Here is a 25,690-nt window from a genome sequence, read left to right on the forward strand (position 1 = left end):
TATCTCAGTCACGGACTCTTTACCTGACAAAAGTTTGTTCTTCAGTTCCTCCAGGACTTCCGTGCCCATTCTCACACCTTATCCATGGGCCAGGCTTCCCAACTGCTTTAACCCCATTTCCAAGTCTCCTTGTGGCCAGCCCAGCCCTGCTGCAGACCCCAAGGGCAGGAACATCGGGATGGTGTTGGGATGGGAGAGGGCAGTGGCTCCCACAGCTGAGCTGGGCACATCTGGGGCCGTGGTGAGAGCAATGAACCCACAGCTGGTGTCTCCCACCTGTCACTTAGGTCCCTCCAAACCTCACCTCACCGTGTTAATCACTAAGGATTTATAAATGGCACTCCCTGGAGGCAGGTGGGATTTTAAGGACCCTGCATGACACAGTTCACAGAGCATCCCCTCCCCAGAGACCTGCTACAGCTGCTCCCCACGAAGTTAAACAAACTTGGGACCACCAAAGTTTTTCACAGTCAACTGTGCAACTCAGATCAGTGGCACTTCCATGTATGTTCAAGGGGATAGTTTGGGTTTTAAGGTTTTTGAACAAGTCTGCTTTATCCCATGGAAGCTTAAGATATTTTATCTGAAGATAGGGACAAACAAACTCCTTAACAGATGGAAACAGTTCCTCAAATATTAAGTAATTAAGCACATTCAGCACATGTTGGCTCCCAAAGAAAATTGTTTTGAAGAGCTAAGGCACTCTATAAATTGAGGTTTGTGGTCATCTAAAAATCTGCCATTTCATCTTTTGCTCACAAGGCTAATCTCATGAATTGGTACATGAAAAATGAAGATACGAGGAGCATTACATGATTTACAAAATTATCAGATTGAGGGGTTTTTCTAAGCTTCCACGCTCCTGTTCTCTCATTTTTCTGTGGTTAGCTAAGATTTAACAGGCAAGTAAATCTATTGCTTTTTGATCTGAAATTGCCTTTCTGTGCTTGCCTTGCTTCTAATTCCAGTGATGAATGGAAGCAACTTTTCTCTCCCATGGCTTTTCCAAGGAAGCCAAGCCTTGAGTTTCCTCACATTTATGAACACATAAATTGGCAACCCTTTGTTATGTCCAAGCCAGCCTGGATGCTCAGGTGACCACCTTCAGCCGGACCAGACGTGCCTGAGTAAGACAAAAATTGCCAAGCAGTGAGTAGGCACAGCTTACCATGGCTCCTTCGCTCTTACTCTGGGCAACTTCCCGCTGCAGCCGAGCCACACACAGCTTCTCCCTGAGGAAAGAAAAGCCTGTGAATAGCAGTTCATTCTCCACTGGCTCCCCCATCGGGGCAGCATTCCTGCACATCGCTGGGGTAACCCCCGGCAGGCCCCGCTCTCCTCCCTGCGCTCCCCTGCAGGATTTGGTGGTCGTGTTATTATTTCATTTCGCGGCAGTCTGACAGAGCTGTCAATAAATCAGCTGAATCCAAACATCAGTTGCTTCATTCAAACAACAAAGTAGCTCATCGTGCCGGTGATATGGAAACAGACTGTGCAAATGAGATTGTGTTATTTATTCTCCCTTAGCCCTGCACATCAGCTTTATTCTGCACCATATTAACACATGCCAGAAGGCTGTTGCATCATCAATAAATATATGCATAAAGTTGAAATTTAAAACATCTATTCTATATATAAACACATTGTGATGCATTTTGCAACTGCTGAATTATTAGATTTTTTTAATTAGCTTTTTTTTCATATAAGATCCTTATACAAATGTTTTGCTCAACTCAACTAATAAGTAATTTGTTTAATTAAGGATTTGGCAACGACAACACATTCTCAAGTACACTGAAAAGTTGTCAGAAAGAAATGAAAATAGTGATTAGCATACATAGAAAAGGAAAGATAATTTCCCATTGTATGGCCTGGGGAAACTCCATCCCCCAAAAACTCGCAAAGGTGCCAAGCCAGGGCAGAAGTAGGACCCAGGCTCTGAAAATGCTCCTATCATTGACTGGGTCACTCTCATGCAGCATGGAAAACTAACTGTTCTGTGGTATTTCACTCTCAAACTTGCAGAAAAAAAAGTAGCCTTTAAACCATTTCTCAGGATCCATTCGCGATGAGGAAAATCCACACGTGCCTGCCTAATTCCTGTGGAATGACAGCGCTCCTGTCACTCAGGCACAGCTCAGTGTACGCCTGGGTCACTGCACCAGACCCCCTCTCCATTCCAGCAGAAGATGTGGTGTTTAAGCTGAGTCTCTGTACTGGTCACTGAGCACCCCACGTGCTCGCTGCACCCCTCAGCATTCCCACGCAGCCAGCCATCGTGGCTATCAGATTAGCACCAGGCATTCCCAAAATCCTGATCTGTAAACAGGGATGCTGCTGAAACCACTGAATACCAGGAAAAGTTGAAGATGATACAGCCACAGCCCTGTTGAAATGATGTTTGTGTTCTCCACCTTCTTTGGCACATGTGAAAAATTATGGAAAATTGAGAAGTGGCATTAGTCCAGCATCGAGAGCCTTAACACAGGTGTCCTAAACTCATCTTCTAAAAGACACGTAACACTCCCCCCCTTCCTTGCTCAGATACTATCACAGGCAAATTACAAAACTGGTTAATCCTATTTTTAGGACTTAGTTCATCTGCTGAAAATAGCCCCTTGCATTTTTGCACTGCTTCAGTGCCCTAATATGTTCTAGTGGAAAAAGCAAGTATTCCCTTTGAGGAGGTTTTGACCTTTTAATTGCAAAACAAATGCCTAAATATATTTTATGAAAAAATATGTGGGGGGTGGGGGGAGAATAAACAAACCTCCCCACAAACCACTCCTCCATACACTTCCTGCCAGTGGTCTGAAGAGATTTATTTAGCTATGTCTCCTACATCAGGAATACTCCTACTTCCCTCACTCCATGTTAATTCCAACATGGAATGACTTACACATTTCTGGAATTTTATGAGAATAAATTTCACTCAAGGTCCATTCACAAAGAAGGCTCCTCCATCAATGCCAGGTCTTCCCTGTCTGGGTGAGGATCCTGGCTGACATTCCCAAAGGGTTTTCTTAGCAATTTTCCCAGTGAAGGACAGCAAAGACTGGCATTCTCTAACTTGGTTTATAGCACTGCTGCTGTTAGGAACAGAACCATTTTTCAATAGCAGAAAATGAAAAAGAAACCTGACTATTATGTAGAAGAGGGGAAAAAAGTGCCATAGTGGGTACAGAAGAGCCAACTTTTCCAACAGTGTCTACAAATAGTCAGCTTTGAGGCAAGCAATCTTTGTACTCCTGCTTCTGCCCTCCCACCTGCATTCCCCAGGTGAAGGAGCTGTGGAGCCACAGCCAGACCATGCAGATGGTTTTCCTCCTCTGGCAGGACGTGTGGCAGAAGCTCAGCGTGCCTGTGGACCACAGGCATCCCTGACACTGTTCCAGGGAGCTTTGTCCAGGGATGCACTTGGCCCAACGCCCACGGTGAGCCATTCCCCACCACCTCCACACAAACACACCGGTGTGCAGAGCAAGGAACGTGCTCAGCCAACAGCATTTAAAACTAATTTGGAGTGTTGGAAGTTTACATATGAGATATATGACAGGAAAAAACAAGGACCTTCATGTCTAAGGATGACCAAATAAACCCTCAGGTTATTATCCACCATCTCAGTCAGTTCTGATTAAGGCAGAACCTTCAGTGACTACTCTCAGCCCCCATTTTTAACATGGTGTTACAACTGAATATGCATTTTACTATGATCGAGTTGCAAAAACCACAAGATTTTAGCTGCCTTAGCCTTTCAGATGTTTCAAATGCAAAGAACATTTGACAAGCAGTTTCAAAGTTAATCTCGTTTTTTAATCTTAGCTTTTAAATAGGAAAAAACAGTAGCATCACTTTGTTGCTATATGCTTTTATTTATTTTTAATCAAGCATGTTTCATCCCTATAGCATGCTTAATTAACAAGGTTAATTAGCAACTACAGCCAACCTGCAAGGAAACAAAATCTTCTCTGGGGATTTAAAAAATTAAAACATGTTCATTGAGGAGGTCTCATGTTCTCTTTTGAAAATCCTCCAAATGATAAAGGTTTACAAAAATGCTCTTTGAAAGCATAGTTTATGCTCCTAGGTTTGAATATTTGTATTGTTAGTGGCAAAATTCCCAGCCAAAAACTTTGCAAAGAAATAATTAAAGAAGCCAAACAAGGATTCAATTATATCCTTTCCAGATGGAACCAAGCACAAAAGTAGTCAGTGTGTGCATGGAAGAAAGGTACATTTCAAATCTCAGTATCACTGAGGTTTGCAATATCTACATATTGCAGTAGCTTGTTCTAAAAAACAACAGTTTGAGGAAAGCCCATTTAGTCCAAGAAAAACACAAACGTGCTAAATAATTCGGAACTCTCCTTACACTAAAATCTCTCCTTCACTCTCCTTTCCCACCAGGTTCGACTCACCCAACTGCCAGACAAAAGGAACTCTGTATCAGGTGACAGTAGCAGCTCAGGGCTCCACCACAGAGCTGCACTGCTCCAGCTTCTCCCCATCCACCAGGACAGAGGCAGGGAAGTCAATTCAGGCACAAACCCCTAGTTCTGAACAAGTAACATCTCCTCAGACCAAGCACCACTAAAAGCTACACTTGGTCCATGAAAGGCTCAATTTTTCTCAGTTGTCCTTTTTGTATTGCTACTGTACATTGATACAATAAACCCAAAAACTCTAGCAGTGTACTTCAGCTTCCCAAACATTGATCTGCATTTTCATTTGGAAACTTCAGATTCAGAAACTCCCAGATATAGGGCTTTGCATCTCCATCTAACAAAGAAAGATATTACTTAAATTAGCTTCTGAATAAAGTAAAATTGTGCTGAAATATATCCATTTGCCAAGACCTAAGCTATACAGGACCAGGATGTATTTTCAGTGGTAAATAGTAATTTAATACTGTTTTAATGACGAAATGTAATTTTATCTTTAATGAAGAACACAGTCAAGTCTCAAAAAGAATGGAAAATATCTTAGGAACATCATCTGAAAAAGTTAATACTTCAGTAAACCTTAAGCCCCATGATCCCCTGGGAGAAGGGCTCCTTCCACCCTGACACTGTTCTTTCCTGTCCTGATCAGCCCCACAACCTTCCAGCATGCTCTTACATTTTCGACAAGTGTCAACATTGACAAAGATTTCAAACTTTTCCTTTTCCTATTTTTCAAACTTTTCCTGTTCCTCTGCACAACAAAATTCAATAGGTATGAAGTTCCCAAGTTACTAATTTATTTCTTTGCCCATTTTTTTTATTCAAGAACAGGAATGTGTTTTCTTCATGTTTCGTCCTGTCTTGGAATTTTTCACTCTGAAGCAATTTCATTAGAAGCGATCAGTCCTGTACCACAAAGTGAAGCCCACCTCTCCTTGTCATTTTATAACTTTCACTATTTGAAAACCCATAAAATCACCACTGACAATGTCAAGCTTTGAAAATACAATGAACATTTGTTTTATTGTTGGTGACTGTGACCAAGCACAGTGGCCAAGCCATATTCCAGTGAGTCCTTCCATGCCTTCTGGAGGCTGTTTTGGAGCAGAGAAATCCCAACCAAGTTTCCACTCTACACTATTGCTGTGAGATTCACAAGGTTAATAAATACTTTGTTCTCATGGATAAAAAGCAAACAGAAGACTGAGAGAGACTTATAACCCAAATTTGCAAGGCCTCCGAAACCTCCTTGTGCCTTGGAACCACTCCTTGTCTACTACCTATCAAAATTACTTCTCCTTAACTTTTCCCCCCTTATATCATTATTTGTAGCCACAGCATTGTTTTTCCAATGAACCAGAAAGAACCACAACTAAACCCCATCCAACACAGATTAAACAAAGCACAGTGCTAACAACTGACCCAGGGGCAGGGTGCTACTTTGTGCAGAAAGACACAGTTTGTGCCCGGCTTCCCTCAGCTCTTGCTTTTCCAGGGAGGTTTCCCATCCGAGTGCTGACCAGGCCTGACCCCGTGGGATGGATGAGATCTGACAGAGGAAGAGCCGAGGGTGGAATGGCTGCAGTGAACTCCCGCGTCTCTTTCAGCTCCGATTGCGGGCGCGGCGTTCAGCGAGGCTCCTTCCCCCGACCGTCACCTACAGCGACGGCGCTCGCCGCTCCCTAAATGTCAGAGCATTGTGGAACTGGGCTCCAGAGCCTCAGTGCCTTAGCCAGGTCTGCCAATAAAGGAGTCATCCCCAACAAAAAGATATTCATTGCAAATTTAAAGCTGAGCGAAGTACGGGCTTTATTTAACTGCTTTTACAATAATCGCAAGGACTGGAGTTACAATAATGGAAGTACTAATGCTGTCAGGCAGAAGCAGGAAAGATAGGATGAGCCACCAGCAAGGAGCAGCTCCTATTCACTGCTAACTTATTGGTAATAAAAGATAAGCCTACAGAAAATACAATTTACATTAAATTTCTCTTCTATAAGACATGATTCTGCCAAATCAGGACAAGTGAAACAGGTAGTAACTTACTTAAACTGTATTTTCTTTGGGTGACACTAACAGCAAGGAAAAAGAAAATTATAACTGATCTAAAATAAGGATCAGCAATCCTCATGGGGTCGTCACCAATTTCCAGTGGATTTTCATGAACATTAATCTGAAGAAGTTCAAAGACAACCATCTAGTTACCTTCCAGAAGCATCCAAACGACGCCAAATACGAAAGAAATGTCATGGAAGAAATCACAGGAGAACAGATCAAAAAGGAGGCAAAGAGAGGAACATCATGAGGGCAGAGCCTTTGCTATAAAAGCAAAAACATTATCTTTGGCTAAAAAGTGGGGCAGTTATGGCAAAGAAATTAGAAAGGAAAGGTTATCAGGAGTCCATGGCAGATTATTCCCGAATTGTTTCCATGACAAATTACTCTCCCAGTATGGGCACCTGAGCAGGGAAATTCCCCTCCTCTGAGCACGAGCATGGGAATGGGCAGCAATGCATTTTTAACACAAGCATCCTCTCTCACATGGCAATTTTTATTATTTCATTGTTATTTTTTTTTCAGCACTGAAATTATGAGTACAAGGCAGCAAACATTAATGACTGATTGGTGTTTCAGACAATATTTTAAATATATCTATTTATCCATAAATATATCTATTTATCTATTTATTAATGTTGGGGTGTCTTCTTCTATTGGTAGCACTGACTCCACAATACGCCACCTTTTAAATTTTGTACCTATTTAGGCAAAAAAAAACATAGTGAAGGAGGTCTAGACCCAAAGTCTAAATTTTTGGGGTTTTTTTCTTTTGAACATTGAAATGGTTTTTAACCTTGCTGCTGCAGAAAAACCATCAAGTGAAGAGCAAAAGCTCTATAAATAACTTTCATTAGCTACTGCAAAATAATTAGAATGATAAGAAATAGAGCCACCAAGCAAGACATGGGGGTGGTATCAACCATCATAATCAATGCAGTTTCTTGACTAAGAATAAAATAGGAAAAAAGAAGTGATTTTTCCCCCCCATTATGCACATATTCAGTTGGAGGATAAAAGATTAATGTCGGTGTGATTCAATGCCAAATCATTGAGATAATTATGAATTATACCAAGCAATCATTTTACAAATCTCCTGGAACATCTCACTTTATGACCATTATTCATGAGATTATGCATTCAACTGCAATTCTTTTTTCAGATATATTCCTCTGAAGCCTTTCTTTTGGTCTGAGATTCCAGACCAAAGATGAAAATTATTTTTTTCTAGAAGGACAAAAATGGAGGGAAAACCCCACATTTTTTAACCATCTCTAGAGTCTGCAGAGAGTAGTGAGAGATACAGACTTCTTTTAATAAACAGCCCAAACACAGAGCAGTAAATTGCAGCAGGCAGGGGAGTTACACCTGACTATCAATTTGAATGCAACCTCCTCAAGTATGAAACATCAAAACCCAAGTGCCAAAAAACACCAAGTAAACAGTACCAGAATACTGAGCTCTGAAATACATGTAAAGTACAAGTTTTCACATTATAAATTAAATAGTCCATGCGTTATGTAAACCATGCATTTACCAGAAAGCAAAGTTAAGGTTTTAGCAGGGCCAAATTCTGCATGGATTTGCTCCCTGTTTAAACCTTTTGAGTCAGTATATCCCAGCAAAACTACTAAAACTCACTGCTAAAAATAAATGGGCACTGGATCCATCACACAAAATTTGTTATTATTAAAAGTGGTACATTAACTATAAACCTGATTGTTTCTGTTCTGAAAAACACACCTTAAAGTATAAAGCAGAAGCAATTTGACAAATTCACACTGCTGTAGTTTGGAATTTTTTTACATAAGTGACTGATTTATCAATTTTAATGTTACATAAATAGTAATATTTATATTTAATGCTGTATTATTTCTGCCAATAAATTGCAATCCAAGAAGCATACAGTGGGAACTGGTACAATCAGGCAATCTGCCAAGTTCTCAAAGAATTATCATCACTGTAAACCTCAGCATTCAAAAAGGAAAAAAAAGAAGGAAAGGACTAATAAATGTCAGTATGGAATATTAATTCAGCACAAGAAAACTTTACATCACAACATAGGCAGCTGTTGCACAGAGATCCCCATGCTTTTCTAAGGGAATGACTACTCACTTTTTCTCAGGTGCTACTTTAAAAAAACATTTTACACTAATGAAAGCATGTTTAATCAAATCCCTTAAATGGTACCAAATTTCTTCCTGAGAATCCTTTCACAGCACAAGGCCTACAGTTTGCACTTTTCTAATTAGAACATATTTCAGTGTTTATCTGCTTTTTGATGGCATCCTCAGAGCCACCACATTATTCTTATCACTTTCTTCAGTACAGGTTGAGTGTGAAAAGCAAATTGTCCCTCTGGTACATGACTAATTCACCTGATCCTCCCTCAGCAGTATATGGTCCAGGAACTCCAGTTCTTTAAGTGGGATGATAAGACCATACAGGTTTTTCAAAACTTCCCAGTTTAGCTTGATAGTGCAGTTAGGTTCAGAGTGGGTTAAGAAAGAGGCACAGGGTCATTGCTACATGAAAGTCTGGCCCATGGAGAGAGACAACAGTGTAAGTCACCACCTTTTAATCCCTCTTATTCCCAACACACACAAACTGCCGCTCTTCATTTCACACGCCCACAAGATGCTTTTTTTTGGTCCTAATCGCCAAAAACATCTGCTCTCTTTGCTGGCTGCACCAAAGCTGGTGACATTGGGCTGCTCAGTAGAGCTGACATGGGCCTGGTGACACATCAGCCACCAACACAAGGAAGGTGCTGCTGAAGCAGATGTTGCTTCTAGATGAGTCAGGTTTTTATTTCTGTGACTTGGTGACACTGAAAGCAACAGCAGAGATGTGAATGGAGAAGCTCTGCCTATAGAGCTATCAAAAGATTATTTTTAATGGATATTCAAGAAAGCAGAAACAGAGCAAGGATCAGAGAGGAACCACTCTGTTTAAGGGCACCTCTCCCATCTTGCCTGCCCTGAGCACATCGTTCAGCACCTCTGCTCTCCAGATTTCAAGCCAGCCTACAGCTGTAGGTCATGCACAGAATTCCTGTCAGGGCAAGCAAAGCTGCTCCTCCTCAGTGCCATTGCTTTTAGCAGTGTCTCCCAGCTTGTGAGTGTGCAAATTCTCCTCTCTCTGTCTGCTGTTCAGTTTTAATCTGGGTCAAGCCTTTCTCTAGACTAGATAGAGTCTCAGTTCTTGTGTTTCTTGTTGGGGCATTGTGGATAGTTTGCAGTATCAGATCCTTACAGCATACAGATTTTTATCATTTTTATTGTATGGTTTACTTATGTTTTGGGGCTTTTTTCTTAAGTAACTATTTGGAATCCAGAAGATATCTATCTCCTGCTATATGATGAATTCTTTGGTTTGTGACCCAAACCCCTTCAGCCATTTCTAGCAGAAGTGAATTATTTTTTTCACTGAGCCTGGATACAAGATGACCTTGGAAAATGAAAAACAAAGGAAGAAACAAGCAAACAAGGTTTTCTTTTTGCAAAGGACTTGGAAGTTGAGCTAACAAATTCCCCCAGTCACTTTTCCTCATATAAATTTTTTCTCTGGAGATATGTCACATGGAGATGATGTGCTGTGGAAATTCTTTTGAAAGGACATGCATTTCCCTAAGGGGTTTTTAATGAGAATTTATTGCTCATGAAAGATGCAGGATTGGCAGCACTTCAGTCTTCAGTTAATGATCTTTTGTTTATTAACATAAAATGCATCACACTTAACAGGAGTGTAACTTTCCCAACCAATGCATCAAAGCACGGAAGAATTCTCACTTCTTACATCTTATCCCCTGAGGCTGTCTGAGAGGGTGTTAGCTGAAATATATACGGTTGTCCTCTATGAAAATGAAGTCTTGTTTCACGTAAAGCTGAAAATCATGGAAACATTTTTTCATAACCAGACACAAACTAACAGCAAGAAATGTCAGTACACTACTGTGACTTCTCTCAGCGCCTTTTCCTTCCACAGAAACCTTTTACCAGAGCCAGAAAGCATTTGCTTAGTCCTAATCCAAATTACTTTTACATTCTGTGGGTAACATTCATGCAAAGTACTGATTCCACATCCTGGTAGTAAATTACCATCTTTAGAAAATCAACAAATTCTCAAAGAGTGATGAAGACTATATTCAACCAGGTCTGTAAACCAGAGATGCCAGAAACACACCCCTAAGCCACCTCTTGTATATTTAAGGAAATAAAAAGGCAGAAATACATTTTTACACTAAAAAAAAAAAAAAAAAAAAAAAGGATGAAACCCAACACTGAAGGAAAATGGGTGTAAGGCACAAACCCCAAATTCATTGTGTTGGATACTAAGCTCAACCAAACTTGTAGATCCCACTGCTTTCTTCATAACTAGCTTTCCTTTGGCTCTGCCCAAGAGATACACCCAGTTCTCATTTGTTTGTGAGAATGCTTGGAAAGATTTTCCTCCCTGCTCTCTACAAAGCTTTTCACTTTTGTTGTTACAGTTCAAAGAAGATACCTGATTTTGCCTCATTACTGGTTGACCTCTTACCTCTGTTTTCCACTCCTTTGTTCCCAGATCATCACAACAATTCCTGGTATCCTTTGTAACCTCTTTTTAAAGGAAGGTGTTACACAGCTTGATATGTTTCTATCCATGCAGAAAGCCCACAGCATGAGGACTTATGGTTTTCTTAACAGGCTGCACTTGCTATGTGTTTTTTCTCTCTGAGCTGTATTTATTGTAAACGCTATAACCTTCTGGATGTCACTCATGTCCTGTTCTAACTGAACATTGAAATACCTTGTAAAAACCATGTGGATAAGAAACAAGACCAAAGTGATTTTTCTGCTGTGCTCACTTTGCTCACAACTCTTTCTCTTGACTTTTTTTTTGCGTTTTCACAATTGTTCAATACTTACATGTTTTGATATAAATCACTAACAAATCTGCAATGACCTTCCACTCACAGAGAAAAATACAAAAAAGGCTCAAACCTGGTCAGAAAGAGTAATTTTTTTTACTTATTGTTTTCTTTTTGTTTTTTTCTTGTAATCTCATTTTGCACCCTCAAGAATACTGTTCTGGTAAAACCCAGAAATACTACTCAGTCAGGGGACAGGTTTCTGTTGGGAACTGTCTACATTTTAAGGCCAAAGGAGCTGAAACTCAGATCAGGTCCCTGAAGCAGTATTTTCTGTTGTAACCCATCCCTGCTCTGCTCTACTAACCCACCTGAGATACAAGAGAATTTCTTCTCAAATTATTATACAGAAAATCAAATAATTTGAACAGAGAGATTACACTTTTGGATACAGCACTTTTGATACAGCCCCTGCAGGTGCCTTCCAATAGGATTCTCAGCAAGTGACAGATGAAATAATTATTTTCTGAGAGCATTTCTTAAATGTCTACATCAAACATATTAAAGATTTACCAACAGACAATAATTGCCACTTAGTTTTCAGTTTCAGGAATGTGATCCTGTTTATTGAATGCAAAGATTTCAAAAGAGAAAGAAATTCAGACTTATGTATAAATTTCTCTGGACTTGAATAAGCTACACTTTTGTGAAGAGAAAAACAGATGAAAGCTAATAATAAGGATTTTTTTTTTTTAATTTAAAGTGATGCTGGAACACAAACTTCCCTGGAAAAAGTTAAAAACTGCTGGACTTCCCACTGTCCTCCCCCAGACTAAGGAACGTGTTTCACTGTGCCTTAAGCAAAACAATGTTCTCTGCACTACATCTCCCCATGCCAGAAAGAAAATAAGCAGTATGCTGAAAATCACTTTGAAGTATCCTTCAGTAACCCAACACACAAATTCATATTCATGCAGCCTTATAGCAATAAAATCAGCTCCATGCTAATGATATAATTGTTTCTTCTATCATTCTGTCTATAAAAGAAGACTAGATAAAGTCAAAGGCACTGGCCTCTGGCTGATTACGTTTTGACAAATTAGATGATTAACTGAAACCTCAAACTCAAGCTTTGCTGTCTCAGTAGACCCAGAAGAGGAGAAGAAAAGCTTTGCTTTTGAAAGGACATGGCTCTACAGGGAGCTCAGCCCAGCCTGAGAGCGCTCCTCAAAGAGCAGTGTTTGTACTGAGCACACAGCCCTGCACACAGCCTAATTCCAACAGAGAAATTACAGCTGTCACTTTAAATCAGGGAAGCAGCATATGGCAATATATGCAAAATGCTTTCCAGCAAGTTCAAGTAGAGATGGAGAAACTAAGTTATTGATGACAATTTTACCACATAATATACCAGTGTAACACTTAACAACACTGAAAATGAAATCCAGACATATCAGTGGGGTGACGGCAGTATTCCTACATTTATGAAGGTGTTTAAATTCACAACTGTCAAATCACAACTAGGAATAAAACAGGGGAGACTGAATAGCAACAGGCACAAAAATCCACTTGTGTTGTTCAAGTTGTTTTACTGAGCTCAGTTAAAAAACTCAACATATGGTACCCTGAATTTGCCTCAGTACATCTCAAGCCCTGCTCTCTGAATATTAAATGACAAAACATTATCAGGTGAAAGCTCAGTACTGTCTGTCCTTCCAGCTCAAAAAAGCTGGGCCAGAACTGTTACTTAGAACTTTTTCAGTTATTTGTGATGTGACTGAAAATGCTATTATAAAAGAGTGTACTGTTATCTACAAGTAAGCACAATCTAAGAAAAAAGACTTTCTGTTCAGAACCTGAATCAGGGAAGCAAACACCTTTAAGAAACCCCAGACAAACGAAACCCTCTTGGGACATTTTAAATCATTTTCCCCAAAGACAGCAGCCAGCTCTGCTCTGTGAATGAGGCCAGCTTCTCAGAGCTCAAATAGCATCAACTTCAATGGAAGTTCAACTTACAGCAAACAAAACAAGTAATTTAAAAGATACGGATGAATAAGGACTAAGATGTGTTAGTGTTCAGGCATTTCCAAACATATTAAATGTATATTAAGAAATACTAACTGTCTGAAGTATTAAAATGGAAATGCTTTCAGCAGTTCAAATGTCAACCAGACACTTAGGCAATTCCACATTTCTCCAGTTTCAGCAAAAAAGAGCATGTTTTGAAATCATTTGATGTTTGAATAAAGCTCTTTGCCTTTTTCCACAGCAGATGCATTGTATCTGGGTAATGAACTGTGCTCTGAAATAACTTATTACAGTCATCACCACAGCCAGCTACATCACCTTTGGCAGCAAGCAAAATAAAAATCACACAGTGCTCACATAGCATCACCACAAGGATTACTTCATTTACAAAATCAGGAAAAGCTCCATTTCAAATCAAGGTATTGATTATTTCAGACTGTAATCCCACAGTCAAAAGCTGTAACAAGAAAATAAATCCAATAAAGGGCATTTTCCAATTAAGTAAGTGACCCTAATCTTGATTTTAAATTTCTTTGATATTAGAGATCATAAAGTAGAACTACACTTTAAGTATCCAGGTTATTAGAGTAGGAATTAAAACAGACATATATAAAACAGGTGATTCATTTTGTAGGTAAATCTCCCTCATCATGGCCATGTCTTTAGTACATAAGATCAAAACAGCTGAGAGAAAAATCATACATTGGTACCTTGAGGTTTTTGTGATTAAACCTAAGCTTACCTTAATTTCTTTACCTTATTTTAATAATAAAAGAGTCAGAATGAGGCTGCAACAAGCACCTACTTTAACATCCACCCCCAATAACCAGCAATTATCTAAGAGAAAAACAACAGCAGCAAACTCCTCCATTCCCTGGGTTCATTAGCAAAATTGTAACTGTGGCTTTTCACAGTGATTTACAAGAGTGCATAAAGCACTTGTCTGTACAGAATATATGTTACTAATGGTCTAAGTTGTTATACAGGTGGTCAGAGCTGCTCTGAACTCAGGGGATCAATATCTAAGAGATGTTTGGGTTCACTTTCCTCCCCAAAAGCCCCCAAAGCAAAATAGAATTGCTTCTCCTTTTTCACTAGGCTGCAAGAACCAGCAGACTTTGATATGCTAAGACACTTCCATGTTGACATATTTTCCTTAACAAGATATTGTCTTAATTGGTTTCATCTGCCATTTGGAGGTTATCTAGAAGGATTTTTTTAGTGAAGCAGAAAAAGCCCATATGCTTTTAGGTTGCATATCATTCCCTATTATACCTGCTCATTACTGCACATCCCACAAAAAGAGTTTTCACAGCTGACACTGAAAGCTGTTATCACCTAATTTCACATGGAAATGAAATGCTAGGATATTTTTCTGCACAAAATACCCACATATTCATCCCTTCATCAAACGTTTTTGGTGAGAAGGCATGACCCAGACACAGAGGTGTTGCCTTGCCCTTAGCCAAAGCCTTTACCTTACAAAGGTAAAGCCAACATCAGCAGCTCTTCCCTGGCTTCTGTCTGCAAAGCTCTTGGCATCAACACAATGTCCCAGTGTGTTAGATGGCAATAAAGCCACATGCTAAATTCAAAATTATTTTAGTTAGCATACTGTTGCTTTTTTCCCAGTCTTATATAAAGATAAGGAAAGGATAGAAAAGGATAAACTCTCAAGGTATATGAGGTCTATCAATAGGTATTTTCCCCCAGCACTATCTTGTGAAACCATTATGAAAAACTGTATCTACATATAGACAGTGCTTCTGTATGCACCTATAAAAACTACAGCTTTGTTTAAAAATCCTGAGCTTCCAATTTCTCAGAGTTGCAAGTGACAGATAGAGAAAACAATTTATTTTCTAGATAGGTGGGGAATAATTTCTCTTTTCCCCTATACACAGATCATAGTCTACATGGTTTCCCAAAGACATACTTTCTTTAAAAGCAGCAATATTTTTGGAGCATTACCTGCAACAATACCAATCAGCTTTTCTTCTATGAGGAAAATGTTTTTCAGTGCAGACAAGCACTGACAGTCAAAAGTATTAACGAAGAAGAGCATTTAAGACCACTAGAAAATGATGCCCATCATACCAAGCAGTAATTTAAGACTTTAAACAGGCAGCCAGATGGCTGGTTTCAGTCAGCCCATTTCCACTGACATGTATTTAATCAGCTGAGTTACCCCAGACAAACAAGCAGCCTGGATTTCTAAGGACAGGACAATGATGGAGAGGGAGCTGGAGCTAGAGCTCAGCAGGGTTTAGAAATTACTTCAGGCTGGGGCTCGCCAGCCCTTGGCAGGACAGAGGCTCAGCCCCACTCCCTGGGCCAGGAGGACAACTCAGGCACCTGCTGGAAGCCCCAGTGGCTCAGCAGGACCTGTGGGACATTCCTCCAGGGCTGGCCACAATCCCCCAGATGGGCTTTTAATGACAGACCCTCTGCTCCACAGCCTCCTGCCATTCTGGAGGACACATATCCCTCTGCCAGGGCCCAGCTGGCCAGCCAAAAACCACACAGGGAGAGTTTTGCTGCAAAGGGAGGGGAATAAAACCCTGTCCTGTATCCCTGCCACAAAGCAAAATTCTCTGTGACTCTTCAGACTTTTAGCCTATTGATTTCCTCTTCAATAGAGACCTCCAGCCACTGTCACACTCTGGCTGGACTTTTTCATTTAGGTTATAAATCTGCTCCTTTCTCAATGGTCAGAGGATTTTCCCAGGAATTCCCTGGCCAACCACCAAACAGCCCCACTGAAGGCCAGAGCCATGCTTTAACCTATTTATTAACTGTACCCCCCAATGCCCATCCTCTCTATACCCGTATTAATTCCCTCCACATCCTCTCCTTCTGTATTCCCACAAAGCACTCTGCTTTTCACTAGGATTTTAACACTGCTGAAGTCAACAAGTGCTCACCAGCTCTAATACACGTGTTTTGGTGCTAGCTCTCCTAAGCAAATTCGGTTTGATCCTGAAGTCAATGATTATGGACAGAGCCATTCAGGAACATCTGTGTACTGTCACAGAAGGGGACAGAAGAGGACAAATGTCACAGAAGAGGATAAACCTGAGGGAAGCCAACATTACAATCTCTGAAGAGGTTAAAGCAGCAGGATCAGTAATTGTAGAGAGATGACAGAGCCCCCCCTGTTATTTTACACAAAATGAAAAAAGGTGGCATAAATTTTCACAACTTGCTCAAATACTACAATCTGAGTACTCAAATACTAATTTCTACCTCAGCACTCTACAGGAAATGTGCAGTTTGAGGTGGTAATAGAACCACGTTTAATGACCTCCAGAACCACCCCAACTTTGAAACAACATGCCTTGAGCCTCACTGCAGAAAGAAATGAAGACATTACCCATGCCAAGCACAAGAAATAATCTCATAGTCAATGCTCACTGTTACACACCATACTGCTCTATTATTTACTTTCTTCTTTATGCTCTTCTATGCACAGAAACATGTAACATTATTTTAAACTAGGCAAAGTTTGAGTACTTTCCTGAGAGGCAAGGATTTTGTTTTTCATTTAATTTTAAAAGGAATTAAAAATCTAGATCATAACATTCAACAACAGTGGAAGTCAGTGCCAGGCTTGCTTATCCTCAGAAATAAAGTTGAGAAGTCTCAGGACCTTGTCATTTGAGCATAGATTGCATTTTGGCATATCAGATGCTGCAGTAATGGGATTTTGTAAATCTGAAATGCATTCATATTGTGTACATAAAGAAATCTCTTGATGTTTTACTTAGTTCAACGGTCTTTTTCATCATATGTACTAACCCATGGCCCCCTGCATTCAACAGCTAATAACCAATACATCTGATGAAAATTAATTGTCTTGACAGCTTGCATAAAAACTATAAAGGTGCAAAGGAAAAATGCTGTGGCAGCATTTTCTTTCTCTGTAGGACAGTAGCTATGGAAACTATCTTCAGAGGCCAACTGGCTGCCATCCCACTGCAGCACAAAAAGCATCAAAATGCTACTTTTAGAGGGTTAGTCAGTGGCACAAGTCATAATTATCAACATCTATGATGTTGCTGCACATTAGCCACAGCAAAATATTGGTTGATGTTGTTGGGAGCAAAGCTGATATTATAGCACTATTACAGACCTGGATAATACAGAGCCTTATAAACTGTCCCCATACTGAGAATTATTATGATATCCTGTCAAAAATTGCATAAAAACATGTAAAAATAGAGAGCTGTCTAAAATATCCATGTGACAACCATCCTATCTCCTAACAGAAAATATTGTATTACTTATTATGATAGAAATACTCAGGTAAATACTTGCAGATGAAGAGGAAATCTCTAATGTTATTTAACTGTCACATTTCACTAACTGAAACTTCTCCTTTCTGAAGGGTTTTTTCCCATATAACTAGCCTGAACAAAAACTGTGATTTCTAATACAGTCTGACAAAATCATCATTTTTTATGAATGCTGAGAGATTATGAAGGATTTTTCCCTAAAAAGATAAGACACAAAGGAACCAGAGTTTTATTATTGCAAATGCATGTGGCAACTTTCACTGCCAACCACGGAAGAGTTCCTGTGGAAATGTAGTCATAGGTCATTGATGAGGCTCAAACCTTTGAAGGAATATGTATGTCTTCCATCCAGCACAGTACTCAAAAAGTAGGAAGATTTCAGTCAATACAGAACTTCCTTATAAGAAGGAAAGCTGGAGTAGACATGCTCCTCAACTATATACACAATTCCACCATTGCAGAGCTTATTTCACTCAAGCACACAATTTTGTGACTCTGTGGCATTCTCTAGTGGATAATTTCTCTCCCTGTGGATGCCTTTCTCCAGTTGCTTTGGAAAACTCCTCTTCTGACACCAGCAATTCTTATTTAAATGGCTTATGGAGACTACCCAGGAAGGGCAGAGTTCTACAGACCAGGTTTATGTCCAGTCAAGAGCCAAATTCTCCCCAGTGCCACACTGTACTGGCTGGGTCTGCTGGGGAAGTGGTACCTCCTGAAAGATCTGACTTGAAACCTTGGGACCTTGACATGCACTACAAAACCAAACATGAGTGTGGCTGAGGCACTGGGTATTATCCTGGTAACCTCTGAGCAGCCACAAATAAATGATGGCCTCATTCAAAAAAGTCTATGCCTATGGGCAGAAAATAACTGAAAAATAAGGCATGTACCTAAAATACAGGACATTTAGACAACTTTAAAATTCAATTTAGGTCACAGATTGAAATATCTATTATTCACATATGTCTGTATCCCCACCCTGCTGCTGCCACTGAGGAGCTGTGATCCATCTCCTCCTCAGCTCACCAGGATCTGCCTGTAAGAGCTGGGAGCCAGGCAGGCAGGCTGGATTCACAGCAGGCTGTGCTGCTGTAGCCCTGTTTTGCCTGATGAAGATCCTCTAACCCAACTACTCCACTGGCCAGCTCACTCCAAACTGAAGTAGGTGATTTTCAGCTTTTAAACCAAAATGAATTAGTATAAATAACAAGTAGGTCAAGACCATGTTTTCTCTTGCAATTTCTCTTGCTCACAACAAATGATCCAGCTCTGACCCCTGCAGGTCCCTCGTCAGGGTGGCACAGCCTCCCCTTTGGGGTTGACTGGGTGAGGTGGCACAGCTCCCCAGGGGCAGCCCCGAGGAAAACCCAAACATTATTTTCCAGTCACCCTGGTCTGTTTCCTTGTAACCTTAGTCACAACCTTCAACAATCCAGCAAGTGCTGTATGATTCTCCACAGATGAGAGTTTTTTTCTCTTATAGAGAAAAGAAGATGTCTGAGCTGTATTTTTTGCAGATCTAACAACATATGCCTGTTCCTTATTTTTAATAAATTAGCAGTGTTGAGCAGCTTTCTCTATAAAGCAGCAGATGCAGTCTCTCAGAAATACTTATTTACTTACACTACCTATTAGACAGTCAAAGAAATAAATTAAGACCTTCAATGCAGTCTTAATTCAAACTATTTCACTGACTGAGTGCCTCACCATTTGGAAAAGGAGTTTTCACACATCCTATCCAGACTTCAATGATGGGATAATTTGTAATAGCACTGTAAAAGAAAAACAACAACCCAACAACAAAAAGGGGCAAGTTTTCTGCAGGCAGAGGGAAATTCACTACTGCTTCAAATGGGAAGAGAAACCCAGCTGTAGGGCTGTGATTTCCTCCTGTCATGTATGAACTCTGCATCTGACATATTGATTAGGGTAACTGGAGGGAAGAGGATCATGCCATGCCTAGATCCCCCCAGTGCCATCAATAAATCCATGCCTGGCTGGAACTGTGGGTTATATTTTAGATCTAACAACAACATCTCTCATTAATTCACCTGTTACGTTTACATGGTTTTATCAACAGAAAATTGCAGCAAAACAGATCAGAACTATTTATTGGTTGGCCTCACACTTGGTTTGATCCAGCTACTACTAAACAAACCAAGTTATGGTTCAGCTAACTTGGATCTGAGTCAAAAATACATGGCCCATGCTGCCACCAGAAAAGAGGAGATTAACAGAACTGAAAGGAGGGACAATAGGGTTTGTGTGCCAAAAGCCTGAATCTTTTCCTGTGTTAATCCCATCAGAGACACCCATGACTGAAAACCTTGCCTTGCCTACCATCCTTAAGACTATCACAGCTACGCACCACCAAGTGAAGACGTTAAGGAGATTAATCCAGACTCTAATAATATTTATCTAAGTATTGCTAAAAATATCTCTCTTTAAAAAGCCTTTACACGACAAGGGAGAGATAAACTCACATATTGATACATCCCAAATTATCCAGCCTCCACCCTTGCACAAAACCCAGAATCAGACAAGAAAATGCACAATAAATAATAAAGCACGTTTTCATTACTCTAGGAAGTAAATCCATTAGGGACCACTGCCACCATTTGCTTTAACAGTGCATGCTACACCAACAAGAGCATTGGCTTTTAGCAAAAAAATAGTTACATAGTCACGAAAAATCTGATTCTTTGACACAAGTAGCTCTGCCCTAGAAAACGGGTCCCAGTAAAATGAAATATTTCTAACATCTGTTAATGCCACACTTACTCTCCTACAGTTTTACAGCTTGTTTCACCCCTCACTGAAATGCATGCTGTTGCAGATCTTGGTATCTTTCTCCACTCCTTCTTTCACACTTCACAACACCTGTATCACAAATCTTGAGACTGAACAGGTTTTTCCACTGCATTTTTTTTATTCTTTAGTTCTGACACCTTCTGAACTCAGCTTTTCAAACTTAATAGAACATCCCTTTGCAGTTTTTTCTGCCTTTGATTAATTAGTGCAAACCTGCAGTTCTCTTCCTGAACACAACTTCACCGTTTTCTTCCAAGAGGAAGCAAATCAAAATTCAAGAAGGTAATTTCTTTCCTCCTCACCTGCCAAGATCATGTTGATGTCTCAGTCCCTCCTCTCACCTGGTCTCCTTACTCTTCATTAGAGTTCTGCTGTCCCTGGTTCCAGTTCCTTGCCAAACAGGTCTATTACAGACTTTCCTGGCTTAAAAACAACAGCCATCCTTGATTTTACTCCAATTCTCTGAACATTGAACAACTACATTGCCACTCCTCCTCATCTTTCTTCCATGTCTTTCCTATCAAAAGGAGGTGGTGTTCCTATCACCAGAAGTGGTGTTTGACCCTCTGTGAGTTGCAGTCTCAGGAACCAATTCCTAGCTCCTCATCAGGGAACTGTGAAGCCCCTCCTCCTCTCAAATCAGGAGCTGCTTTACATGGAGTCCAGAATAGGAAACCTTGGAATGTGCTGGGACTTCCTGGCTTTCAGATATGGAGTTTGGGCAGAGGCAGCCCAAGACATCAGCGTTTGTAGGCTCCTGTTACCCACCAGTCTCATTTGGACCTGTAAGACACAGTGCCAGCCACGGAGGCTCAGCAGTTCTGAAGCAGCTCTTCAGATATCCAGCCTAGTGAGAATGTCAGCCTTTGAGAATAAATAGAAGCCCTGACATCAAAACAAATCTATCCTCGCTCCCGGACTAAGAGTTCCTCATTTTTCTTTGTACCCTGCAGTCTAACTCTCTCATCAACACAGCTGAGCTGTGTTTCATACGTAAAATGTGAAGTCTGGGAGACAGACATTCTTTGTGATCGTATTTTAATTCATTAGGTGCATTTTCACTGCCAATTTAATGTGATGTCAGTGAAAACTTGACGTGCGTTGACATTTAAGGTCTTGGGCCCGCCATTCATGATAGCGTGCCTTGATTTCCCCTTGCAGCTGTGCTCCAAGACAACACCCTTAGCACCCCAGATATAACACAGATGCAAGGTCTCCAGCAGCTGACTCCTTGCTGCATGCCCAGGACAAGCAGCTGGTGCAACCTCTTGGGCCAGCTGGGAGATGAAGTGGAGGTGTGGTCCTGGATCCACCAGGGGATCACAGCAAATAATCAAGTTTTTTCTCATTTGTGCCATGTCAGTTGACAATGTTCCTTGTCTGGGCTCTACTACAGTGCCAAAGCAAATGTAAATAAAGTTATTTAACAAGACTGAGCATTAAAAAAAATAAATCAAACCACAGCAACATACTACAAGACTACATACTACTGTAATTGTTTATTTCCATTAGGTAACATTGAAAATGGTGACTGGATAAGTTACTCATCTCCAGGATAGAAGCCCTAGCAGTACTCCTACTGTGAAGCCAATGTTACTTGAGAGAGAGGCTGCAGCAAAACTTAGAGCAAATTGTTCCTACGCTATGAACTACAAACACCCATCTAGAGCATAGATACCAGAGACATTCCCAGCAGTTTTCTCTACTACCACATGCGCTATTTACATGAAAAAATATTTTTATATGCTTGAATGTTGGCACGTCAGATTCCCATTAACACCACCAGGAATGATTGCAATTCAGTCTCATGTTCAGTAACCACCAGGAATCACTTTATTGCAGATGCCAAGAAGGCCAGGACACGACACATGGTTACTGTGGCTCCACTGGTAGCTCTGGTCTTCTCCCAAACTCAACAGAAAGATGCATTTATTGCACTGGGTTTGGTCTACATTCCCCCCTGACCACATGTCACACAGGTGTGTTCTTAGTCAGGACACTGCTGCTCTTCAGGGTGCAGTAAGTCACTGAGCTCATCGTTTTACAAACGCCAGCTGGCTCCTGTGCCTGAGACTAGGAACATCCACTGGAATGCAGACACACACAGTGGGCATGGAGAAGAGGTACACAGGCAGCCAATTCAAAGAAGGGAAGAGAAAGGGAAAGAAATGGAAGAAAAGTTCTGTAAAGATCAATGTCTGTTGCCACAGAAATGACTATTTATGGCAATGAAACCTGAAATTATAATGTGAAATGCTTAAAGTATATGGCTCATCTTCAGAATAAAAAAACCCACTCAGAATAAGGATGTGCCATACTCAGGCACAAATTACTTTATCATCAACAACTACACAATGGGATAAGGTTTTTAGCTTCCTGTAGTGGCTTAGATCAAGAGCATGGGTAAAACCTTGGCACAGAGAAGAACTGAGAGGATTCAAGTGGACATAATGAGAGAGCAGCTGCATTGTCCATTTAGAACAACACAGGCCATCAGGAGCCAAGAGCCTTTTTAGAGGGGTTTATACACAAAGCAAGGGAAGTTATTAGAAGGTGGAAAAAAGATGTACATGGATAGCAACTGGTATATGTTTGGCTCAGACACTTGGAACGACATGGATTTAAGAGAAATCCTATAAAGAGAGATAGGGGAAAGAAGAATACTTCTTTTTGTTCTATCACAGCACACAGCAGTGTTGAGAACTTTGTTTCTGTAATATATCAAACTTTTTCTTTTCCCCACATATTGGTTTTTCCTCTATGATCTTACTTTCATTCTGATTATTCTGAGGAATAATTTATGTTTCAGATGCCAACCATCAGTGCACACACCACAGCAAGATGCAAAAGTACTTGATTCTCCTTTATGAGCCATTAATTTCTGCACTTTAAAGATTCTCTCCATGGAAAAAAAAAAAAAAAAAGCACCTTCCTATTTTCATTTCAAATGATAAGTACAGAAGAAAAATAAATTCTCAAAGAAACAGACAACTTGAGGGTTTCTGACATTAAGTCTTGCTGCATAACTTTCTCTTAAGGTTTAAATCATTTGAATATATCAAAACTATATGTATATTCTTTAAAATTCCATTCACATCAGCTTGAGACTGTATCCATCATATAATGTCCTAATACTATAAATTCTTTCATCTCTCCTAGGAGTTCCCATTATATGAGATCTAAATATCAAATAGCTAGAACCAAGAAACAGAATTTTGTTGCTGTAATAATCCCTCCAGACCTTCTTCAGAATGGAAGCATAAACACAAATCCTACCATCAACTTTCTGGCTGATGTTTTTACACAAATATTATTAAAACTGGCCTTTCATTCTCTCTTTTCTGAGCAGTGGAAATTCTGTATTACTGTTCTGATGGCCTCAACTTCACCATGGTGCAGTTTCAGGTGGAAAAAGAGGGTTTAAAGATCCATGGAAACATCAGCCAAGAGCAGAAACACCATGCCTGTGTCTAAAATACCAGTCCCAGGTCAGTTCCATCACTCAATGGGATTATGTTTTAGCTAAAACACCAAACTAACAGCAGGTATTGAATTGCAGTTCCTGAGAACTGGAGCAAAGCAAAAGGGGATTGGGTTGTTTTGGGGTATTTTGTACAGCACCTCTTTGCAAGCTACAAGTGAACAGAAACACACACTCTCAGCTTTCCATGCAGACTAGCCTATCTATTTCAATGCTGTAACTCCAAGGTTAAGCAGGTGTCTAACTGGTGGCAAAATCAGGGTCTTAAAAGGAAAATTAATTAGTGTAAGAAGTGGATTTATGCACAACACCTGGCTGCTGCTGGGCTTATCTGTGTAGGGATTTATCTGGTGGAGACAAGCAGTGGTGTAGCAGTAACACTCTACAATTGTAACCAACCCTACATGGCACAGAAGAAGAGCTAACCATTAATAATTATTACATAAAGGGAAGTTCTTTGCTAAAGAAAGAGGGTGACACAAAGTACTACAAAGCATACATTAATACTTCAGCAAGAAAAACTTGTCAATAAGTGCAATAAACTGCAAAAAGAAAAAAAAAAAGTGCCTACATGCAATAAACTGCAAAAATGCATATGAGAAAAAGCTGGAGTGAGAATAAATTTCCTAGGAAATACTCTAAAAAAGAGACCAGACTGAAAAAGCCAAAAAATACATAAAATCACATACAATATTTCTGACCTAAAGTATATAATCTTCCAGTCCATGATGTTCAGTGGAAGGGGAAAGTACATGAGAGATGCTGAAACCACTGCGAACGTTTTGTATTTTTCGTTTTTCCATCAGAGCTCTGCACTGACCATCCAGTCCATCCTCCCTGATGAGCACACCACCGAGGTGGGGGGACACACCATATGTCTCACTTTAACTCTGTAAATTGTGTGCTGTGATGCGAGTGGGACTGCTCCACCGACACAGGCAACCTCCAGGTCCAAGGATTGGTGGGAATGGGGATTACACCACACGCTGCAGCTGCTCTGGGAACAGGCAGGGCTTCAGACAGGGGCAGCACAGCCCAGCTCAGCCTCGTTCCGCACACCCGGAATCCAGCGGGGCACAACGAGCCCGGCGAGTGCTGTAACCTGGATGGCTCAAGATTTCATTGGAGCATTTGTAACACAAATGCACTTTTCCATACTGCTTCCCTCCACAAATTTCAGGTTCTAAAAGAAACATGTAAATCCAAAGCAGCAGAAACCTGATGACATTTTTATTCTTGCTACTGGCAAGCCCTCATGTAATGCCAGTGGCATTAATCCCAGTGTTCACTAGCAAAAGGAACTAAGAACTAAGTCCTGGTAAATTCAACCAAGGGCACTCGTTGCTTTATGCTGAAAGGGAATTCTGTATTTACCTTATGTGATTTGTTTCCTCTCTTAACAAGAAATGGAAAAGCATCTTTGGTATTCATGGCAAAAAAAAAAAAAAAAAAAAAAAAAAAAAATTTTGGTTCACCACCAACGACCAGCACAAAAATGCACCAAAAAAAAAAAATAAATAAATCCTCAGCATTCTGATTACTGCCTAGTTATTCCCCAACCACATTTAAAACTCTAGACTACCCATTCCAGCATTTCAGTGCAATTTTTATTGACCTACTAACCTGCAACTCTGGGAAGTCTGGAGCTAAGAACACAATAATGGCTAGCAAATACAAGTCTCCAAACAGAGTGCAATAACCTTAAGTAAACTACTGCCAA

The 25,690-nt window shown here is 40.3% G+C and overlaps 1 protein-coding gene across 1 annotated transcript in view; it reads right to left on the reverse strand.

Moving 5' to 3' along the window:
• Positions 1-25,690, reverse strand: part of NCKAP5 (NCK associated protein 5) — a 347,717-nt gene that overhangs the window by 196,932 nt on the left and 125,095 nt on the right. Inside the window, exon 4 of the mRNA XM_053982988.1 lies at positions 1,169-1,228. Coding sequence (XP_053838963.1) covers positions 1,169-1,228 — 60 coding nt within the window. The remainder of the gene's footprint in view (positions 1-1,168; positions 1,229-25,690) is intronic.

This window comes from Vidua macroura, chromosome 7 (assembly GCF_024509145.1).
Source record: "Vidua macroura isolate BioBank_ID:100142 chromosome 7, ASM2450914v1, whole genome shotgun sequence".
Lineage (NCBI taxonomy): Eukaryota > Metazoa > Chordata > Aves > Passeriformes > Viduidae > Vidua > Vidua macroura.